Source organism: Neophocaena asiaeorientalis, unplaced genomic scaffold (genome assembly GCF_003031525.2).
Source record: "Neophocaena asiaeorientalis asiaeorientalis breed wild unplaced genomic scaffold, Neophocaena_asiaeorientalis_V1.1 scaffold591, whole genome shotgun sequence".
Taxonomy (NCBI): domain Eukaryota; kingdom Metazoa; phylum Chordata; class Mammalia; order Artiodactyla; family Phocoenidae; genus Neophocaena; species Neophocaena asiaeorientalis.
In genome coordinates, this window is record NW_020173494.1 from 478,966 (window position 1) to 501,304 (window position 22,339).

General features: G+C 36.6%; 2 protein-coding genes across 2 annotated transcripts in view; both read left to right on the plus strand.

The window, feature by feature from the left end:
- The window catches only part of THAP10 (THAP domain containing 10), a 16,636-nt gene extending 3,780 nt beyond the window's left edge, over positions 1 to 12,856 (plus strand). The window contains 2 exon segments of the mRNA XM_024747543.1: positions 10,694 to 10,841; positions 10,941 to 12,856. Coding sequence (XP_024603311.1) covers positions 10,694 to 10,841; positions 10,941 to 11,137 — 345 coding nt within the window. The 3' untranslated portion in view covers positions 11,138 to 12,856.
- The window catches only part of LARP6 (La ribonucleoprotein 6, translational regulator), a 41,876-nt gene continuing 30,541 nt past the window's right edge, over positions 11,005 to 22,339 (plus strand). The window contains exon 1 of the mRNA XM_024747542.1: positions 11,005 to 11,116. The gene's annotated coding sequence lies outside the window, so the exon portion shown is untranslated. The remainder of the gene's footprint in view (positions 11,117 to 22,339) is intronic.

The following is a 22,339-nucleotide window of genomic DNA, read 5'->3' on the forward strand; positions in this document are numbered from 1 at the left end:
TTTTTTTTTTTTTTTTCCTGTGTACTTAGTTCTTAATTTCAATGTAGGCCAACCTAACCATCTTTTTCTGTATACTTAATGCTTAAAGCATGCTACTTTGCTGTTTTCCATAAACTTACTGTTTTTAGTCTTTACATTTATATCTACAACCTATTCAGAATTGATTTTTGTGTATGAAGTGGAGTTTGTTTCATTTTTTCCTCATATAGATACCCAATTGACTCAGCATCTTTTATTGAAAAGGCTAGCATTTCCTCATTGTCCTGCAGTGTCAACTGTGTCATAAATCAAGTTTTCATATACGTATTAGTCTGTTTCGACATTTTAAAATTCTGTTGCATTTATGTTTGCCTATCTTTCCACCATTATCACAGTACTTTACTATAGCTTATGTTAAGAATTAATATCCAGTTGGCATATTTTTCTGACAAATGCTTATTTTCAATGATTGTGTTTTATGGTATTAGTTTAAATGTACTTGCTAAAATTCTTTATGAGACCTTAATCTGAACCAAAGTTGAGGTAATCAAGTAGTTTTACTTTATATGGAAGTTACTATTGAAATAAAAAATCACAGAGCAGAAGAAATAAAGCACATGGTCATTGTACAGCCCCCCCCCAAAAAAATTAATATCCAGTTGATTAATTCCTCTTACCTTGTTCATCTTCATGGATGTCTTGGTTATTTTGGGCTCTTTAAATTTCCATATATATTTTAGGATTGGTTCATCAATTTCCACAAATTATCTGTTGGGATTTTGACTGAGAGTGCGTTGAATTTTTAAATGAATGTAGGGAGAAAGAGCATATTGACATTACTGATTCTTCCAATCCATGAACATAATGTATCCCTCTATTTATTTGGGTTTTTACATTTCTCTTAAAAACATTATGGCATTCTATGTAGAGGTCTTGTACATATCTCATTAGATTTGTTCCTATTTGATTTTGCTATTATAAATAGTATTATCTAAAATTTTATTTTCTATAAATGTATGTGGATAAATTGATTTTTGTTGACCTTGTAACCAGAAACCTTGTTAAACTCATTTATTAATTCTGGTAATTTGCAGATACTTTTGGACTTTCTACATGTATAAAAAATATATGCATATAGTTTTTGATGTTTATGCTTTTGTTTCTTATTCTTCCTATTGCACTAGCTAGAACCTCCAGTACAGCGGGGGAAACAGAAGTGATGGGGAATCCTTTTCTCATTCCTATTTTTCAAAGGAAAAGTCATTAATATTTCACCATTTGATATGATTTTTGCTATAGTTCTTTTGGTAGCTGCTCTTACCATAAAAAGAAATGTTCCCCTCTATTCCAAGTTTTGGCTACAGATTTAAATCATAAATGATGTTGAATTTTTTCAAATGCTTTTTCTGAACCTATTAATGATCACATATTTTGCTTATTATTCTGTTAATGTCATGAACTTTATTGCCTGTTTTTGACATATAGAGTCAAACTTGCATAGCTGAAGCAAACCCAATTTGCCCAAGGTGTATTATTCCTTTAGGTATTGTTTAATTTGATTTGTTAACATTCTATTTACAATTTTTGCATATGTGTTCATAGGCAAAATTGGTCTATACCTGTTCTTTCTTGAAATGCCTTTTTCATGTTTTGGTTTCAAGATTATGCTGACCAATTTGGAGTTGTCCCCTCTTTCCTCATTCTCTGGAAAAGTTTATATAAATTGGCATTATATGTCCACTAATAAATTTGATATTAATATTTTGTGGAATTCACTGAAAAAGACACCTAGTCCTGGAGTTTTCCTTATGAGAAGATTTTTTAATGATGGATTCAATTTCTTTAATAGTTATGGGGTTATTCAGAGTTTTTCTGTTTCTATATCCATTTTGATAAGTTGTATTTTTCGAAAAATTTGTCAGTTCAATCTAAGTTTTTAAACATATTGACACAAAAGTGTTCATGATACTCTGTCTTTTAAAATTCTTTATGATCTGTTAGTAATTTTTGCTTTTTCATTCTTTTTATCAATTTTTATTAGTCTTTTCAAAGAGTGAACTCTGCCTTTTGATCTTCTCTCTGATATTATTTTCTTTTTATTTCTATTATTATTTCTTCCCCTCAAATTATTTTGTTCAGCTTTGATTTTTAATTGATACACTAGATTTATACATTACTGAGCTAAAATGATTAACATAGACCTTTTTCTATATGTTTTCACATTAAATAAACTTGTTAAAATGTGAAAACTTCACTTAAACACTAGGATATCTTTACATATTCAGATGTATTTCAAACAAAGGAGACCTTAAGGATAACTAACTTGCTTATGTGAAGACAAAATATTGGATTACCAAATATTTCAAATTTTGCCCAGCTGCTTACATTTTTTACCAGACTTCTAGTATTCTTTTTTTTTTTTTTTGTGGTACGTGGGCCTCTCACTGTTGTGGCCTCTCCCGTTGTGGAGCACAGGCTCCGGACGCGCAGGCTCAGCGGCCGTGGCTCACGGGCCCAGCCGTTCCGCGGCATGTGGGATCTTCCCGGACCAGGACACAAACCCGTGTCCCCTGCATCGGCAGGCGGACTCTCAACCACTGCGCCACCAGGGAAGCCCCTAGTATACTTTTTAATTGAAGTATAATTGACTTACAATATTATATTAGTTTTAGGTGTAGAACATAGTCGATATTTTTATAGATTAGACTCCATACAAAGTTATTATGAAGTATTGGCTGTATTGCCTGTGCTGTACATTACATCCTTGTATCTTATTTATTTATTTATTTATTTTTGAATTTTTGAATTTTATTTTATTTGTTTTTTTTACGGCAGGTTCTTATTAGTCATCCATTTTATACACATCAGTGTATACATGTCAATCCCAATCTCCCAATTCATCACACCACCACCACCACCACCCACGGCTTTCCCCCCTTGGTGTCCATATGTTTGTTCTCTACATCTGTGTCTCTATTTCTGCCCTGCCAACTGGTTTATCTGTTCCACATATATGCATATATATCCACATATATTTGTTTTTCTCTTTCTGACTTACTTCACTCTGTATGACAGTCTCTAGATCCATCCACGTCTTTACAAATGACCCAATTTCATTCCTTTTTATGGCTGACTAATATTCCATTGTATATATGTACCATATCTTCTTTATCCATTTGATGGGCATTTAGGTTGTTTCTGTGACCTGGCTATTGTAAATAGTGCTGCAGTGAACCCTGGCATGCATATATCTTTTTGAATTATAGTTTTCTCTGGGTTTATGCCCAGTAGTGGGATTGCTGGTTCATATGTTAATTCTATTTTTAGTTTTTTAAGGAACCTCCATACTGTTCTCCATAGTGGCTGTATCAATTTACATTCCCACCAACAGTACAAGAGGGTTCCATTTTCCCCACACCCTCTCCAGCATTTATTGTTTGTAGATTTTCTGATGATGCCCATTCTAACTGGTGTGAGGTGATACCTCATTGCAGTTTTGATTTGCATTTCTCTAATAATTAGTGATGTTGAGCAGCTTTTCGTGTGCCTCTTGGCCATCTGTAGGTCTTCTTTGGAGAAATGTCTATTTAGGTCTTCTGCCCATTTTTTGATTGAATTGTTTGTTTTTTTAATATTGAGCTGCATGAGCTGTTTATATATTTTTGAGATTAATTCTTTATCCGTGATTCATTTGCAAATATTTTCTCCCATTCTGAGGGTTGTCTTTTCGTCTTTATAGTTTGCTTTGCTGTGCAGAAGCAAAAGTTTTATTAGGTCCCATTTGTTTATTTTTATTTCTATTACTCTAGGAGGTGGATCAAAAAAGATCTTGCAAAAAAAAAACTGGAAGCGTTTGAGAAGGATGGGTGTTAACTCTTCTCTAAGTGTTTGGTAGAATTCACCTATGAAGCCATCTGGTCCTGGACTTTGTTTTTTTTTTTAAATAAATTTATTTATTTATTTATTTTGGCTGTGTTGGGTCTTCATTGCTGCACGCGGGCTTTCTCTAGTTGCGGCAAGCGGGGGCTACTCTTCGTTGCTGTGTGCAGGCTTCTTATTGTGGTGGCTTCTCTTGTTGCAGAGCACAGACTCTAGGCACGCGGGCTTCAGTAGTTGTGGCACGTGTGCTCAATAGTTGTGGTTCACAGGCTCTAGAGCACAGGCTCAGTAGTTGTGGCGCATGGGCTTAGTTGCTCTGCAGCATGTGGGATCTTCCTGGACCAGGGATTGAACCCATGTTCCCAGCATTGGCAGGTGGATTCTTAACCACTGCACCACCAGGGAAGCCCAGTGTTGCTAATTTATTGATATGGTTATGTTTACTAAAAATATTAAAAGCAGTTAAACTTTTAAAACTGATTATCGTGTGTAATCCTCTGGGTTGTTCTTTCAGAGTTATTTTCATATTGGCCCCTTGCTCTTTATTTCATTGTCCTCCTCATAAGTCTTCATGATCTCAGCCTCTGTAGTCCAGCAGCATAGCTTCAGTGTCTCTGTTCCCATTCTAGTTCATCCTGACTGGACTTTGTTTGTTGGAAGATTTTTAATCACAGTTTCAGTTTCACTACTTGTGATTCGTCTGTTCATATTTTCTATTTCTTCCCGGTTCAGTCTTGGAAGCTTATAGCTTTCTAAGAATTTGTCCATTTCTTCCAGGTTGTCCATTTTATTGGCATAGAGTTACTTGTAGTAGTCTCTTAGGATGCTTTGTATTTCTGCAGTGTCTGTTGTAAATTCTCCTTTTTCATTTCTAATTTTATTGATTTGAGTCCTCTCCCTCTTTTTCTTGATGAATCTGGCTAATGGTTTATCAATTTTGTTCTTCTTCTCAAAGAACCAGCTTGTAGTTTTATTGATCTTTGCTATTGTTTTCTTTGTTTCTATTTCATTTATTTCTTCTCTGATCTTTATGATTTCTTTCCTTCTGCTAACTTTGGGTTTTGTTTGTTCTTCTTTCTCTAGTTGCTTCAGGTGTAAGGTTAGATTATTTATTTGAGATTTTTCTTATTTCTTGAGGTAGGCTCATATAGCTATGAACTTGCCTCTTCGAACTGCTTTTGCCACATCCCATAGGTTTTGAAACATCGTGTTTTCATTGTCATTTGTCTCTAGGTATTTTTTGATTTCTCTTTGATTTCTTCAGTGATCTCTTGTTTATTTAGTAACGTATTGTTTAGCCTCCATGTGTTTGTGTTTTTTACGTTTTTTCCCCTGTAATTGATTTCTAGTCCCATAGCGTTGCGGTCAGAAAAGATGCTTGATATGATTTTAATTTTCTTAAATTTACTGAGGCTTGATTTGTGACCCAAGTTGTGATCTGTCCTGGAGAATGTTCCATGCGCACTTGAGACGAAAGTGTAATCTGCTGTTTTTGGATGGAATGTCCTATAAATATCAATTAAATCTATCTGGTCTATTGTGTCATTTAACGCTTGTTTTTCCTTATTAATTTTCTGTTTGGATGATCTGTCCATTGGTGTAAGTGAGGTGTTAAAGTCCCCCACTATTATTGTGTTGCTGTCGATTTCCTCTTTTATAGCTGTTAGCAGTTGCCTTATGTATTGAGGTGTTCCTGTGTTGGGTGCATATATATTTATAATTGTTATATCTTTTCTTGGATTGATCCCTTGATCATTATGTAGGGTCCTTCCTTGTCTCTTGTAACACTTTTTATTTTAAAGTCTATTTTATCTGATATGAGTATTGCTACTCCAGCTTTCTTTTGATTTCCATTTGCATGGAATATCTTTTTCCATCCCCTCACTTTCAGTCTGTATGTGTCCCTAGGTCTGAAGTGGGTCTCTTGTAGACAGCATATATATGGGTCTTGTTTTTGTATCCATTCAGTGAGCCTGTATCTTTTGGTTGGAGCATTTAATCCATTCACGTTTAAGGTAATTATCAATATGTATGTTCTTATTAACATTTTCTTAATTGTTTTGGTTTTTTTTTTTTTGCGGTATGCAAGCCTCTCACTGCTGTGGCCTCTCCCATTGCGGAGCACAGGCTCCGGACGTGCAGGCCCAGCGGCCATGGCTCACGGGCCCAGCCGCTCCGCAGCGTGTGAGATCTTCCTGGAACAGGGCACAAACCTGTGTCCCCTACGTTGGCAGGCGGACTCTTAACCACTGCACCACCAGGGAAGCCCTTGGGTTTGTTTTTGTAGGTCCTTTTCTTCTCTTGTGTTTCCCACTTAGAGAAGTTCCTTTAGCATTTGTTGTAGAGCTGGTTTGGTGGTGCTGAAATCTCTTAGCTTTTGCTTGTCTGTAAAGCTTTTGATTTCTCCATCGAATCTGACTGAGATCCTTGCCAGGTAGAGTAATCTTGGTTGTAAGTTCTTCCCTTTCATCACTTTAAATATGTCATGCCACTCCCTTCTGGCTTGTAGAGTTTCTGCTGAGAAATCAGCTGTTCACCTTATGGGAGTTCCCTTGTATGTTATTTGTCATTTTTCCCTTTCTGTTTTCAATAACTTTTCTTTGTCATTAATTTTTGCCAATTTGATTACTATGTGTCTCAGCATGTTTCTCCTTGGGTTTATCCTGTATGGGACTCACTGTGCTTCCTGGACTTGGGTGGCTATTTCCTTTCCCGTGTTAGGGAAGTTTTCAACTATAATCTCTTCAGATATTTTCTCGGGTCCATTCTCTCTCTCTTCTCCTTCTGGGACCCCTATAATGCGAATGTTGTTGCATTTAATGTTGTCCCAGAGGTCTCTTAGGCTGTCTTCATTTCTTTTCATTCTTTTTTCTTTATTCTGTTCCACAGCAGTGAATTCCACCATTCTGTCTTCCAGGTCACTTATCCGTTCTTCTGCCTCAGTTATTCTGCTATTGATTCCTTCTAGTGTAATTTTCATTTCAATTATTGTGTTGTTCATCTCTGTTTGTTTGTTCTTTAATTCTTCCAGATCTTTGTTAAACATTTCTTGCACCTTCTCGATCTTTGCCTCCATTCTTTTTCTAAGGTCCTGGATCATCTTTACTATCATTATTCTGAATTCTTTTTCTGGAAGGTTGCCTATCTCCACTTCATTTAGTTGTTTTTCTGGGGTTTTATCTTGTTCTTTCATCTGGTACCTAGCCCTCTGCCTTTTCATCTTGTCTATCTTTCTGTGAATGTGATTTTTGTTCCACAGGCTGCAGGATTGTAGTTCTTCTTGCTTCTGCTGTCTGCCCTCTTTATCTTATTTATGTTATTCCCAATAGTTTGTACCTCTTAATCCCCTTTCCCTATTTTGCCCCTCCCTCCACCTCTCTCCCCACTGGTAACTACTAGTCTGCTCTCTGTATCTGTGAGTCTGTTTCAGTTTTGTTATATTCCTTCATTTGTTTTATTTTTAGGCTCCACATACAAATGAAAATATACAGTATTTGTCTTTCTCTGTCTGACTTATTTCCCTAAGAATAATACCCTCAGGGTCATTCATGTTGTTTCAAATGGCAAGATTTTATTCTTTTTTATGGCTGAGTAATGTTATATATTTATATGCCACATCTTCCTTATCCGTTCTTCTGTTGATGGACCCTTAGGTTGCTTCCATGTCTTAGCTATTTTAAATAATGCTGCTATGAACATTGAGCTGCATATTAAAAGATTTCCAGTATTTTTCTTTAATTTTTTAAGGTTTTATTTTTTTAGAAAAGTTTTAGGTTCACAGCAAAATTGAGGGGAAGATGGATTACCCAATTACCCCCTGCGCCCACACATGCATAGCCTTCTCCATTATCAACATCCCCCACCAGAGTGGTACATTTGTTACAACTGATGAGCCTACACTGACACATCGTTATAACTCAAAGCCCATCGTCGTTTACATTACAGTTCACTCTCTCATCTCTCTACTTTTTCAATTTTTATTTACCATTCTTTCTTTAACTTCTTGAGTATTAAATTGGATCATTGATTTCCAGAATTTTCATAGTGAATGGCAGATGGGACAGCTATGTTTGACATACTTATTTCCCAAATGTAGAATTCAGTAGAGTTTATTGTTTGAGGGAACACTCCTGAAATGAAGATACGTTAGAAATATCTTGTGAAATAATTTTTTGAATGGTGTTAAAATTGCAGTCTAAATTAAGACTAATTAATTTTTTCTATACTATTATGTACATTTAAGACTATAAATGCCCTTCTAAGTGTGACATTAACTGAATCCCACAAGTTTTAGATTTTGAATATTTTTATTATTATTTAGTGTAAAATATCTTCTAATTTCCACTGTAATTTTATCATGGGTTACTTAGAAGTGTATTTAAAAATTTCCAAAGATGCAGGTATTTTGTAGTTATATTTTTGTTATAGACTTCTAGGTCAGTTACACTGTGGCCAGAGAATATACAGCATATGGATTTTTTTTTTTGGCGGTACGCAGGCCTCTCACTGTTGTGGCCTCTCCCGTTGCGGAGCACAGGCTCCGGACGCGCAGGCTCAGCAGCCATGGCTCACGTGTCCAGCCGCTCCGCGGCATGTGGGATCCTCCTGGACCGGGTCACGAACCTGTGTCCCCTGCATCGGCAGGCAGACTCTCAACCACTGCACCACCAGGGAAGCCCCAGCATATGGATTTATTTTGAAATTTATTGAAATTGTATTAGGCCTAACGTAGGTTAGTTTTTATAAATGTTCCATGTGTACTTGAGGTGAATGTGTGTTCTGCAGTTGGATACAATTCTCCATATATGTCTATTAATCATGTTGTTTAAATTTCTTATATCCCTATGGAATCTTTGCCTGCCTATTAGTTACTGAGAGAGGTGTGTTAAAAATCTTCCACCTTGGTTTTTAATTTACATATTTAGTCTTCTAACAATTTTTGTGTTATATATTTTGAAGCTGTGTTATTATATAGCACCAATATAGCAGCAGCAGCTTTCTGTAGGTTAGTGTTAGCGTATTAGATCTTTTTTACACCCTTTTATTTCAATCTTTGTGTTTCCTTAAAAGTTTAAGCCTTACTGTGTCTTATGGTTGCCCCTTTGAAGACAATGTATCTTTTTTTCCTCTGGCTCCTAAGTTTTTCTCATTGTTTTCCAGTTTTACTGTAATATGCAAAGATATGGTTTCCTTTGTATTTTAGTGAATACATTTAGTACTTTTGTAAAACCATGTCTTAATGCCTTGTATTCATTTTGGTAAATTCTCAGATGTTATTTGTTCAAATATTGTTTATGTCCCATTTTCTTTCTTTTCCTTTGGGACTACAACTGATATTATATATTATGCTTTTTCATCTTTTCTGCTATACCTCTTATGACCTTTTCTATAGCCTTCATCCTTTGGTCTTTCTCTGCCTCATTCTAAACCTTTTCTTTTGCTTCATGTTCTAGTTGATTAATACATATCTGGGAATTCTGTTTCTTAAATTTTTAATATAAAGAAGTAATCGTGTATGTACACAAAAATTTTTGTTCAAAGATGTCTAATATTATGGATTGTTTTAATAAATTACAGTATATCTGTACAATAGATTGTATGCAGCCATAAAAATTATATGTAGAATATTTAATAACATAGAAACATGATGTATTAAAGAGGAAAACAAGATTATAAAACATATGTTCCCAATTTTAAAAAATACATAGAAAAAGACAAAACTGATACCAAAATATGAAGTTGTTAGCTATGAATGATGGGATTACGGCTAATTTTTTTTTTCTTTTTGCTTCTCTGTATGGTGCAAATTTTCCTCAGTGATCCAATGTATTACTGTTATAAAAGGAACAAAAGTTATTTTTTAAAGCCTGAATAAATTCCTAAAACTCCATTTTATCAGGAGTACATCTGTTTTGTAAAGAAATATATACTTATTCTAGACCATTATGATGCTTCGCTTAAAAGTAGAAGTAGATTAGCTGTCAAAATTAATCATAACTATAAACACAAAGATAAAGACTTCAATTTTTATTTAAATCCTCAAAAATATTAGGTGTAATTCTTCATGTTACAAAGGGACTCCACAAAAGTTTCTTCATAAAGTTTCTTTAACTTGGGCATTCATAGCCTGTGTTACAGCAACCAAGGATGCTTGCTAAAATTTTTTTTCAGTGGTCTAGGTAAAATTACAAAGTACTTTTTTTCATTTCTCTATCACTTATTTTTTCTTCCCACACACCCTCTTACATTTTCCAGATATCTTTTCTTAGCCTCTTCCACATAATTTCCAGGTACTCAGTCTTACATTACCTTCTGAATATCCAAATTCTCCTCCTTTCTACCTCTTACTTCTCCCATAAATCAAAATTTCCATTTCACGTTGTAACTTCTCTCAGGAAAGCATAAAAACATTAAAGCATATTATCTTAAATTATTTCTCTGTCATGTGTAAAGGACTGATGATTAGGTTTTCTAGAACGATGCTACTGCTTTGCTATGATATACTTAATACTATTATAATCATTTAATACTAGTAGTATTGTCTCTTCCAGCTGTTGATTTAGGGAAAATTCAGTGGGTTGTCAGCAAATAGCTTAATAGCATATAGATTTCTGCTTGACCACAATGCTTAGAAATAGACTTAGAAATAGTAAAGGACAGTATGGCAGACTGCTTAACTACTTGGACTATGGAGCCAGCTTGCCTGGGTTCAAATTCCAGCCTTCCTAACATGTGACCTTGAAAAGTATCTATACTCTTTCACTGTTTATAACTTTTAGGAGATAAAACCATATAAAGAAGGCCTTAATAATTCTCCTCTGATTTATGTTTTTAGATTGCACATGAAAATCAAGTTATACAAACACAAGTCCACGCTGGTAATCTATCTAATGATGTCACTTCAGTACCTACTCACTGTGAGGAAGGCCCAGTGCACAAAAGTACATAAATATCTCTGAAGAGACCCCCTCACTACAGTGTGGGTAAGCTTTGACTTTTCAGTTGATTGATCAATTGCATTGGACGTTTGTGTATGAAAAGCAAATTCTAACTCATAGGTAATTGTGTTTATTCTCCTTCAGGTATTCAGGCCAAAGTGCAAGTGTTTGGAACACGACTATGTAATGCAACTACTCAGACTGATGAATTGTGGTCTAGAACGTCCTCTCTCTTTGCCACTTACTCCAGTGACTCAGAAACAGATGAGGACTGGAATATCAAGAGTGAACAGAGTGATTTGTCTTACATAGCTGTACAGGTAAAAGAAGAGACCTGTTAGCGCAACATCAAATGATTTGATGTGCTCTAGGTTTTCAAATCTTTGCTCACATAATTATCTCTTTGCTCCTGTAAATCTTTCACCTCAAGATAACTTGGCAGTTGAGTATGCAGAATTTGTTTAGCTCTAAGGGAAAAATTTGCCCGTCTGTCAAGATAATAAAGGTAGTCCTGCCCACACCTCCCCACCCCCCACTTTCACCTTTTTTTCTTTTTTCTTTTTATACTTTTGGTGCAAATCAAGTCATAAAACAAAATCACAGTAGCAGCATTGCCAGATCAAGATTAAGCATTGACTGTTTAAGCTTAGTTCAGAAGCAACGCTCATGTGGGACTTACTTGACACTCACGAGTTAGAATGTCACTGTTGTAAATAACTTGAAGGTGAAGAGCATAACTGAGCACAGCTAGGTCTGATACGACTAAATGATTTGAGGGTAGAGCCAGGACATTTATCCTTGATTATTATTTTCTATTATTTCTATTATTTTTTAGTCTGTCCAGTTGTAATACTATTACATCTATGAATCAGTCCCTGTGAGCATTTCTGGTGAAGCTATGTCATTTACAGAAAAATTTCAAAGGGAATCAATTTAAATAGAGATAGAATTTCATATCCTTAGATTACCTTTATAATGAAATCCGTTTGCATCAGTTCCTATTACATCAAATTAATTAGTTTGATAATTTAGATAGAAGTTATTAACATCATGCAAAAAGAAGTATTACATTTCTAACATATCCCCATTTTAGAAATTAGGTTTTCTGCTACCAGTACCACTTTGGGAAATAAGCATGTGAAACTTAGCTGCCCCATCTGCCATTCACCAGGAAAATTTCTATGGCAGTTTTGTACCATGAAGTAATTTATTACAGTAGTTTCTGAGAAACTTATTATAACTCTTATCTTGTATTGAAAATAATAAAAATAAATGTCCATTTTACATCTCACATGTCCTGTTAGTTCTGCATGATTGGAAGAACTTACATGGATTTTATCCTCAAAGGTTTAAATAATACACCAAAGTGATTTTCTTCCAAGCTAATTTCATGTCTGACTTAATTTGAACAGTATAATTTTGATTAAAAAAACAATAAAATAAAGTATTAATAGAAGTTGTAAGCCTGAACAATGATTACGTAAACACATAGCATTATTATTATTATTATTGCTGGTTTGGCTTGAATTTAAGATAACTATTTGATGTTTTAAGAGAATGTTATGTTTTAAAATTAAGCGTATAAATCTTCTGGAACTAAATGTTATCGGGGGGGCGTGGGGGGTAACTGTTTTCCCTTGAGCTCTGAAACAGTGTATCTCCTTAATCCAAATCATAATGAATGTTATATGCCCATTCATCCCCAAATTTCACTGCCATGGGTTTACTTCATTTCTATATGTTAAACAACTTTGACATCCATAACAGCACTTTGTGTTCCTTTTTTACTAATAAGTTAATTTTATTTTTCCTATCAATTGAAAATTTAGATTTGGTTGGTTGATTCAGATGATTTTATAATGAATTGTGTAATGTTTCACTGCCCTAAAGTAAAATGAAATACTGGCTTTATTTTATTTTATCTATTTTTTTAACATATCAATGCTTTTTTTCCAGTTTTATTGAGATATAATTGGCATATAGCACTGTATAAGTTTAAGGTGTAAAGCATAATGTTTGACATATATATCATGAAATGTTTACCACAGTAAGTTTAGTGACTATCCATCAGCTCTTATAAAATTAAAGAAATAGAAAAAAATTTTTTCCTTGTGATGAGAACTCTTAGGATTTACTCTCTTAACAACTTTCATGTATAACATACAGCAGTGCTAATTATATTTATCATGTTGTACACTGCATCCCTAGTACTTATTTATCTGGTAAGTGAAAGTTTGTACCTTTTGACCACCTGCATCCAATTCCCCCTCCCCTAGCCAGGCTCCTCCAATAACCACAAATCTGGTCTCTTCTTCTGTGTTTTTTGTTTGTTTTTGAAGTGTAATTGACCTCCAACATTACGTTAGTTCCTGTTACTCAACATAGTGATTCCATACTTCGCTATATTTCAAAATGATCACCAGGATACGTCTAGTTACCATCTGTCACCAAACAAAGATATTACGTAATTATTGACTGTATTCCCCACACCATACATTTCATACCCTTGACTTATTTTGCAACTGGGAGTTTGTTCCTCTTAATCTCCCTCACCCAGTTCTCTCCTTCCCCCACCACATTCTCCCCTTTGGCAACCACCTGTTTGTTCTCTGTACCTATAATTCTGTTTCTGTTTTGTTATGTTTGTTCATTTGTTTTATTTTTAGATTCCACATATAAGTGAACTCATACAGTATTTGTCTTTCTCTGTTTAGTTTATTGTACTTAGCATAGTACCCCCTAGGTCTATCCATGTTGCTGAAAATGGCAAGATTTCATTCTTTTTTATGGCCAAGCATATCCATTGTGTGTGTGTGTGTGTGTGTGTGTGTGTGTATTGTGTACCACATTTTCTTCATTCATCTATTAATGGATAATGCTGCAATGAATATAGGCATGCATATATCTTTTTTAATTAGTGTTTTTCTTTTCTTCAGATAAATAGCCAAGAGTAGAATTGCTGGATCATATGGTAGTTCTATTTTTAATTTTTTGAGGAATCTCCATATTGTTCTCCACAGTGGCTGCACCAATTTACATTCCCATCAACAGTGCATGAAGGTTCCCTTTTCTCCACATCCTCACCAATATTTGTTATTTGTTGTCTTTTTGGTAATAGCCATGATGACAGGTGTGAGGTGATATCTCATTGTAGTTTTGATTTGCATTTCCCTGTTGATGAGTGATGTTGAGCATCTTTTCATGTGCCTATTGGCCATCTGTATGTCTTTGGAAAAATGTTCAGATCCTCGGCCCATTTTTCAATCAGGTTGTTTGTTTTTTGATGTTGCTGAGTTATATGAGTTATTTTTATATTTTAGATATTAACCCCATATCAGATATATCATTTGCCAATCTCTTCTCCCATTAAGTAGGCAGCTTTTTAGTTTTGTTGATTGATATTTTCCTTTGCTGTGCCAAAGCTGTGGCTTTATTTTAAATTGAATATAGGGAACTTATAGTTTATACATTACTGTTTACTTTTTGCATACATATTTTTGTTTTTCTGAATTTCTTTTGTTACCAGATGAGTTTAGTGGTGGTGGGGTCTCCCGTGTTATTCTTCATTTATTTATTTAATAGATACTTATTAAACATACTCTGTGCCAGACAACTGTCCTAGGCACTAAGGATACATTGGTGAACAAGACAGACAAAGATTCTGCCCTCTTGGTGCTTACCTTTTGGTGGGGAACCAGACAAAAAATAAGGAAATGAATGAATAATCTCAGATAGTGATTAGTCCTTTGAACAAAATAAGCAGAGTAAGATGTTAGAGCATAATTGGGGTGGGGGGAGAGCGTGTGCTCTTTTAGGGAGGGTAATCAGAAAAGGCCTCTCTGGGGCTTCCCTGGTGGTGCAGTGGTTGGGAGTCCACCTGCCAATGCAGGGGACGTGGGTTCGTGCCCCGATCTGGGAAGATCCCACATGCCGCGGAGCGGCTGGGCCCGTGAGTCATGGCCGCTGAGCCTGCGCGTCCGGAGCCTGTGCTCCGCAACGGGAGAGGCCACGACAGTGAGAGGCCCGCGTACCGCAAAATAAATAAATAAATAAAAAGGCCTCTCTGAAGATATGATATATGATCAGAGACCTGAATGATCAGAAAGAGCAACCATGTAATGATCGCAGGGAAGAGCGTTCCAGATCATAGGGACAGCATGTGCTCTGGTATTTGAGGAATAGCAAGAAGGCTAGGTGTAGCTGGAGATAATGAACTAGGCAGAGAATGATAAGAGATGAGATTGGAGTGATGTGTAGGACCATACCATGTAACACATTTGAGGTCACAGTCAAACATTTTTTATCTTATTCTGGTCTTAAATTCCTTTTTAAATGTATTACTTGGCTGGCTAATCTGCCAGTATTTATTTCTTATTCTTAAAAAGCTTAATTGGATACACACATAAAACCATTAGACTTACGTGAGAGAAGAGAGATATGTCAAGAGCGTGTGAATATAAAGTTTGGTCAGTCAAAAGTATTCCTCTATGGGAATTCTGGAAAGATGATAGTGGTGAATGGTGTCGTTTTTTTTTTTAATCTCCCCAAATTTCTTCATGAAAACAAGTAGAGCAGTTCCTACTCTGTTAGTAGCAAAGAAGCTTGTCTCAGATTAATCCTCCCATGGATTACACGTATACATTCTGGGGAAAAATATACCAGACAACTCTGGAGAGACTGGGGAGCATCAAAAGAAGGTAGGACCATGAAGTCAACCTTGAAAGAGTTGAACTGCAGTAGGTGAGATGTCCTCTATGCGCCTTTCCACCTGAGTACACTCCCCATTCCATGCTGTGACGGGCAGTAGAACTCAAGCAGAAAGCTGCAGTCTTACTAGCTTGAGGAGTCAAAGGTGAAAATTAAGGGCTATCAGAATGAAAAGTGATGGGGCAAGTCATGGAAAAGGAGAAACCACTGGGGAGGGGGATCAAAATCTGCTTCAAACTCCACCCAAATCCTTGACTAATCACTGAAACACACATATGTTTTGTGGAGAGACCTCAAGGGGCCCAGCAGAAAGCAGCAGTTGGTAGCCTTAGCTTACCTGATATCCATCACAGTGGCAACAGGAGTTTGGGTCCAGCCAAGTTAACTGGCCATTAAAACAAAATCCATCATGCTTTGGAAGAAGATAACAATTTATCATCCAAAATATCCAGTGCAAAATTAAAAATTAGTTGTCATGTGGAGAAACTGGAAAGTATGACTCACAATAAAGACAAAAAGGAATCAAAAGAAACCAACCCCATGATAACCAGAAGTTGTGATTACCAGGCAAAAACTTTAAAGGAGCTATTATAAATATGTTCAAGGAGGAAAATATAGCAGTACTGAATGAAGAGTTGGGGAATCTCAGCAGGGAAAAAGAAGCTATAAAAAAAGAGTCAGATGGAAGTTCTAGAACTGAAAAGAGACAAGCTATCAAAACGGACACAAGAAGAAACAGAAAATCTGAATAGCTCTATAACTATTAAAGAAATTGAATTATAATTCTTTCGCAAAGAAAATTATAGGCCCAGATGACTTCACTTAGAAATTCTATCAAACACAAGAAAATATGCCAATGTTACACAGCTCTCTCAAGATAAATGGACTAGGGAACACTTTTCATTTCATGTTATGGATTCAGGATCACTCTATTACCAAAACTGGCCAAAAACATTATAAGAAAAGAAATTACAAACCAACATCCCTTGTTGAACATAGATGCAAACATCTTTAACAAACCTTTAGCAAACCTATTCTGCAATATATTACAAGAATAATACATCGCGTCCAAGTATAGTTTAGCTCAACAATGCAAGGTTAGCTTTACCTTAAAAAAATCAATCAGTGTAATTCACCACATTAAGAGAGAATAAAGGGTACAAATCCTATGATCATCTCATTAGATTTAGAAAGAACATTTGACAAAAATCAATATCCGTTCATGATAAAAAAAAAACTCTTAGTAAACTAAGAATAGGAGAGAATTTATTTTCTCAATCTGATGAATGGCAGCCGTGAAGTATATACCTATAACATCATAGGTAATGTTCAAGGGCTGAAAGCTTTATCCATAAAATCAGGAAAAAGGCAAGGGTATCCATTCTTCAATATTCCTATTCAACATTGTGCTAAAGATCCTAATTAGTGCAATAAAGGCAAAAAGAAAAAGAAAACGCACAGTTTAAAAGGAAGATACAAATCTTTTTTTTCTACAGATAACATGATCATATACGTAGAAATGCCTGTGGGATCTACAGGAAAGCTACTAGAACCAATAACTGAGTTAATAAAGTCAAAGTACAAAAATCAACTGTATTTCTATATACTGGTAGTAAATCATTGGAAAGTGAAGTTTTAAAAATCCATACTACTTACATGGGACTTCCCTGGCAGTCCAGTGGTTAGGACTACGTTTCCACTGCAGGGGGCCCGGGTTCAATTCCTGGTCAGGAACTAAGATCCTTCAAGCCATGCGGTGCAGGAAAAAAAAAAAAAAAAATCCATACCACTTGCGATAGGGAAGTGCAAAGGATTTAGAATAGTAACCAAGTGTTGGAGAGAGAAAGAGCAACTGGAACTCTCATGCGTGGCTGATGGGCACATAAAATGTCACAACCACCTTGGAAAACAGTTTGGCCAACTTTCATAAAGGTGACACCCAAATCATTCAACCACGCAATTCCATTCCTAGGTATATATCCAAGAGAAATTAAAATATATGTATACCCAAAGACTTTTACACAAATGCTCTTAAGAGTCAAAGCCTGAAAACAACCCAAATGTTCATCAGTAAATAAATGGATAAACAAATTGTAGTATATCCAAACAATGAGATTCTCTCCGCAATAAAAGAGAACAAACGTATATGTAACACCATGGATGAATTTTGAAAACATTCTGAGAGAAAAAAACCCAGACTCAAAAGAAGAGTACATACTCAGTGTTTCCATTTGTGTGAAATTCTGGAAAAGAGAAAAAAACTAGAAAGAAAAGAAAATCAGTCGTTGCTCCCTGTTTACCGCTCTCCCCCCTCCACTAGACTATAAAACTTGAAAGTGAGGATTGTCTTTCGTTAGTATTCCCATGTGCCAAGCACTGTTCTAAAGGTCTAAGGGGTTTGCATAGGTGTTTGGCATGCTCGTATTTGCTAAATGAATACTGAATGTTGAGTTTGAGAGGATAATGGAACGGGAAAGCAGATGCGTTTCTTAGGCAATTAGAGTGGTCAGGCAGGGAGATGTAACCTGGGGAGGCATTTACATAAAAGTGATAGTTGAAGCCATGATGTAGAATCCCTCAAGGAGAACTTGTAACCCTCTTGTGGCACAATGTCTTCATTACTTACCTGGCAGTATTGCTCCAAAATAAGAAGCAGGAGAGACCAAGAAAATTTTACAAGCCTGCATTATCTATTAATCGAATTAACAACTTCTGAGTATTCAGGAATTAGCTCTTCAGATAATTGGCAAAACAAAAACAAACAAACAAAAAACCCAACTGTGGCGTTTGACGCTTGCCTCTTCCCTTTCTATGCCAAGAATAATGAAGCAGTGACATTGAGAAAGTAGGAGAAAAAATTCTAGGGAGATGGCAGCAGCCTGGATGCAAAAAATGTAGCATATCTATATCCTATTTCTCCTCAAGGGCTGTTCCTATTGTGCCTATTGTGGGAAGCCTACCTTAAAAAAACTACAGAATTTATTGCTTGTGTTAGTCATTTGGTAATTAGCCGTATTGCCTTTTTCTTTCGTCAACTTTACAAAGGTATGATTTACGCAACTACAGCTGTGTGTACCAATGTAACTTTCATCACATCAGGATATATAATGCTTGCATAGCCCACAAACACTTCCTTCTGCCCCTTTGCGGGTAGTGTCCTCCCTGCCCCAGTCATAGGCAATGACTTGTAATCACCATCAACCCTTTACTCTTACATCTTGATTCTCAAGCCCATCTTCAGTTATGTCCAGTCTCTTTAGTGGCCTCTCATCAGTCAATAGGACTATTGGAGGTTTTCTACTAACTCCACACAGTGACACTAGGTGGGGTTGCTGAGCTAAAGCACCTAAGAATGGCTGGGCAGCCAAATCAGAATTTTGGAGCTGAATGAGACCTTAGGGATGATCCAGTCTGCCCTTTCTATTTTGCAGATGAAGAAATTAAAGATCAGAGTAGTTATCTGATGTAATCCCTGCCTGCAATTGCCTCAGCAATCCAGTCTCTCCATTTTCTGGCAAACCCCATCCCATTCTTCATCAGAAATGATTGAATAATGAAGCTGGATGTGTTTACGAATCCTACTTTTTCTCTTAAATAATTTGATCAAGGCGAAGTGATTCTGTAAGCTCCACAGGGGTGGGTGCTGTCATTCACTGACTGCTCTGTCTGGCATATAGTAGATCCTCAGTTAATATTTGTTGAATGAATGATAGGGATCTATCCTGTTTTTAAAACTCTAGAGGTCTCAGATCTTCCTCAATACCTGTTCCAGTGCTCTCTGAAGCGGATTCCCCCGACACAGCCTCATTCCCTTGACATATATGTCAATCCTTCTTTGTCTAGCTTCCATGAAGATGTTAGAGCTGGAAAGAACTTTGGAAAAATTATCCAGCCAAAATTGCTCATTTTGTCAATGAGAAAACTAAATAAGGTGATTTGTCCACGGTCATATAACTAACTAGTTAGTGGTAGAGCCGAGATTAGAATCTCACCTAACTCATCATCTTAAAAAAAATTCAGCTGCTTCAAGAGACTATCAGATTTCTTGCACCTGTCCTTTAAATGTTCCCTCACCTTTCCTCTAGGACATAGACTCCAACTTATTATTAATTTTGAAAAAAAAAATTTTGATTGCTCCCCTCTGGGAGCAGGCTTGCCATTCATATCCTTTCTTCTCCTGATTCCATTCAAACGACTAACCTACCCTATCACTACTACTCACCCATCTACCCTTTGCACCTCCTAGATCTTAATCCCTGCCCTTGAAAAGAAATAGTAGGTCCTCTTTCACACCTGAATGAGTAGGGATGGGTCTTCAGATATTCCAAGGAGGTTGTCCCTGCCTTGTTAGTTTCAGAACAGATCACAGACATCTAGGACACCTCCAGGACTGTTCTAAGATGGTGTTTTGTAGTTCTATTCAGAGCTGCAAAAGTTATGTTGGGCTCTGTGATGACATAACCCAGGGTAATCCCTAAACAGAGTGTTCCCTAGCTGGACTAAATGACATTCAGGTACTGTTTTGCTAACACCACCCAGGAAATGGAAAATTTTCTATACCCAATAACTCTTTCCTTGATATCCCAACACTTTCTCTGTAAGTTCTAAGGGCTGATTGGTTTATTTCTTTACCAACCCAACTCTCTAGTTGTGGTAGATTTTTTAAGTGACCATAAATTCTTCTACTCTCATCAAGAGGTAAAATGTATTTGTCCACTCCTTGAATCTGGCTTGACGGTATGCCTCACTTTCACCAGTGGGACATTAGCAAAAGTGTTGCAAGCTGAGGCTTTGAAAGCCCTTGAGTATTGGGCGTGTCCTCTTGCTGTGCTTGGAACCTTAACATTACTATGTGAATGAGCCCAGGCTAGCCTGCTAAAGGGTGAGAGGCCATGTGCGGAAGAAACCAGACCCTTACCAAGAGCCTTGTAAATGCCAAACACCTGAGTGAGGCCACCCTAGATCATCCAGCCACTGCCAACATGCCAGCTGACTGGAGAAGCTTGAGTAAGTCCAGTAGAATCAGTCAAGACTGTCCAAACAGAAGAACTTCCCAGCCAACCCATGGAATTGTGAGCTAAATTATCGGTTGTGTTTTTAAGTCATTACATTGTGGGGTAGCATGTTAGACAACAAACACCACCTGATGTATATATCCTGGTAAAGGTTCCCTAAGGAAAAGGCCATCAGTATTTTCTTCTTCCTCCTCATCTTAACCCTCATCCTTCTATTCTATCATCATAGGCTTAGTTAGCTATTTTGACTGTACGTGATGTTTAACCTCAGTGAGGGAATAGCGGAGTACAATTGGTATTAAAATTGGGTCAACTGCAGGTTTAGACTCAGGTTACCTCTGCTTGGCAATCCATCGTTAAGAGTTGTTTCTCTCGCAGGCCTTGGAATCTCTTGGGAAATAAGGTCCCCTTTCTCTCTAGGCATAGATCCACTCCATGGTTTCAGATCAGAATTACTCTCCTCATGGACACAACATCTTTCTTGGATTCTGCTTATGGAATTCCTCTTGTCTAAATTTCCTCTTTTATTAAAGTGGCAATAATTTTCTCCTTCTTGAAAATTTTCTCATCCTTGTAGAATACACACACTTTGGGAAACCCTAAATTGTATCACAGCTTGATCCCCAGCATCTTCCCAGGCTTCTAAACCACAATTCTAGATCCCCAAACCGGACCACTCAGGAAGTTACTTCTGAGTACTCATCCCCTAGGTTCATCTCCTAGCACTATATGAATGTTTTTTCACTCATTACAACAAACTGAGGATAAAATCAAACATGACAGAAGTAGTCCTCCCCTTAAAGACTTTATGGCATATCTAAAAATTCTTAAAACCAATTCCAATCATGTTTTAGTTAGAATTTGATTTCCAGTGGGGAAGAGGATATGATGACCTTGAGAGGGATAAGAATTACCTAATAGGCTTATTCCAAATAGTTCTGTCCTGAACTGTTTTACCCTTTGGGGTTGATGCAACTTCACATGAATCTGATGTGTCATGAAAAAGCGGTAACTAACTATATGGCATTCACTCATATTTCTAAAAATGAAAAACCACAGTGGAGCTAGGGTGATATTGAAGCAGGATTTTTATGACAAAGTGGGGGCTGCTCTGCAACAATGCCTCCCAATTCAATTTGCCGATGACTCACCCCTTCCATTCTTTGAGTCTATAATTCAATGGGAGAAACCATGCTCTGCATCTTTGATTCAGCATCACTCTTTGCTGTTGGAATCCTGGGGGAAATGACAGGGCTTCGCTCTGCACAGGACAAGAATTTTGCATGGACACATTCCAAACTTAAACTGTCCCCTGGATTTTGAACCAAAGTGAAAGAAACCAAAGAAAACCTCTCAGTTTCTGAAGCTCAGCATGTCAAAAATAGGAAGGTTTGGGGGTGAGGGCGAGTACTCAACTAGGAAACATTCCAGTAAATAATTTTTTTCCAGCTGCAGCTCAGTGTTTTACTTTTAATATTAGTTTCCTGTTAATAAAAGCAACAATCCATTGAGTGTGGGAGATTAAGAAAAACAAATACGCATGAATAAACAAAAGTCACCCGTTAATTTAAGACCCTGTCTGATTAGCTCAAGGCAAAAAAGGGAGATTGTTGGAAATGTAACAGGGACAAAAGTGTTACAGTTTAATATTTACAACTTTTCCCCACCCATGCTTTTTAAAGAGGATTTGTGTGTGCGTGCATGTGCTGCTTAGCTTCCGAACTTGTAGATGGTAATAACCAATAGAGCTACAGATCTGCACCAGCCTCTTCTACCTGCACACAACCTGAGATGGTCACCAGTCCTAAGTTAACATATATA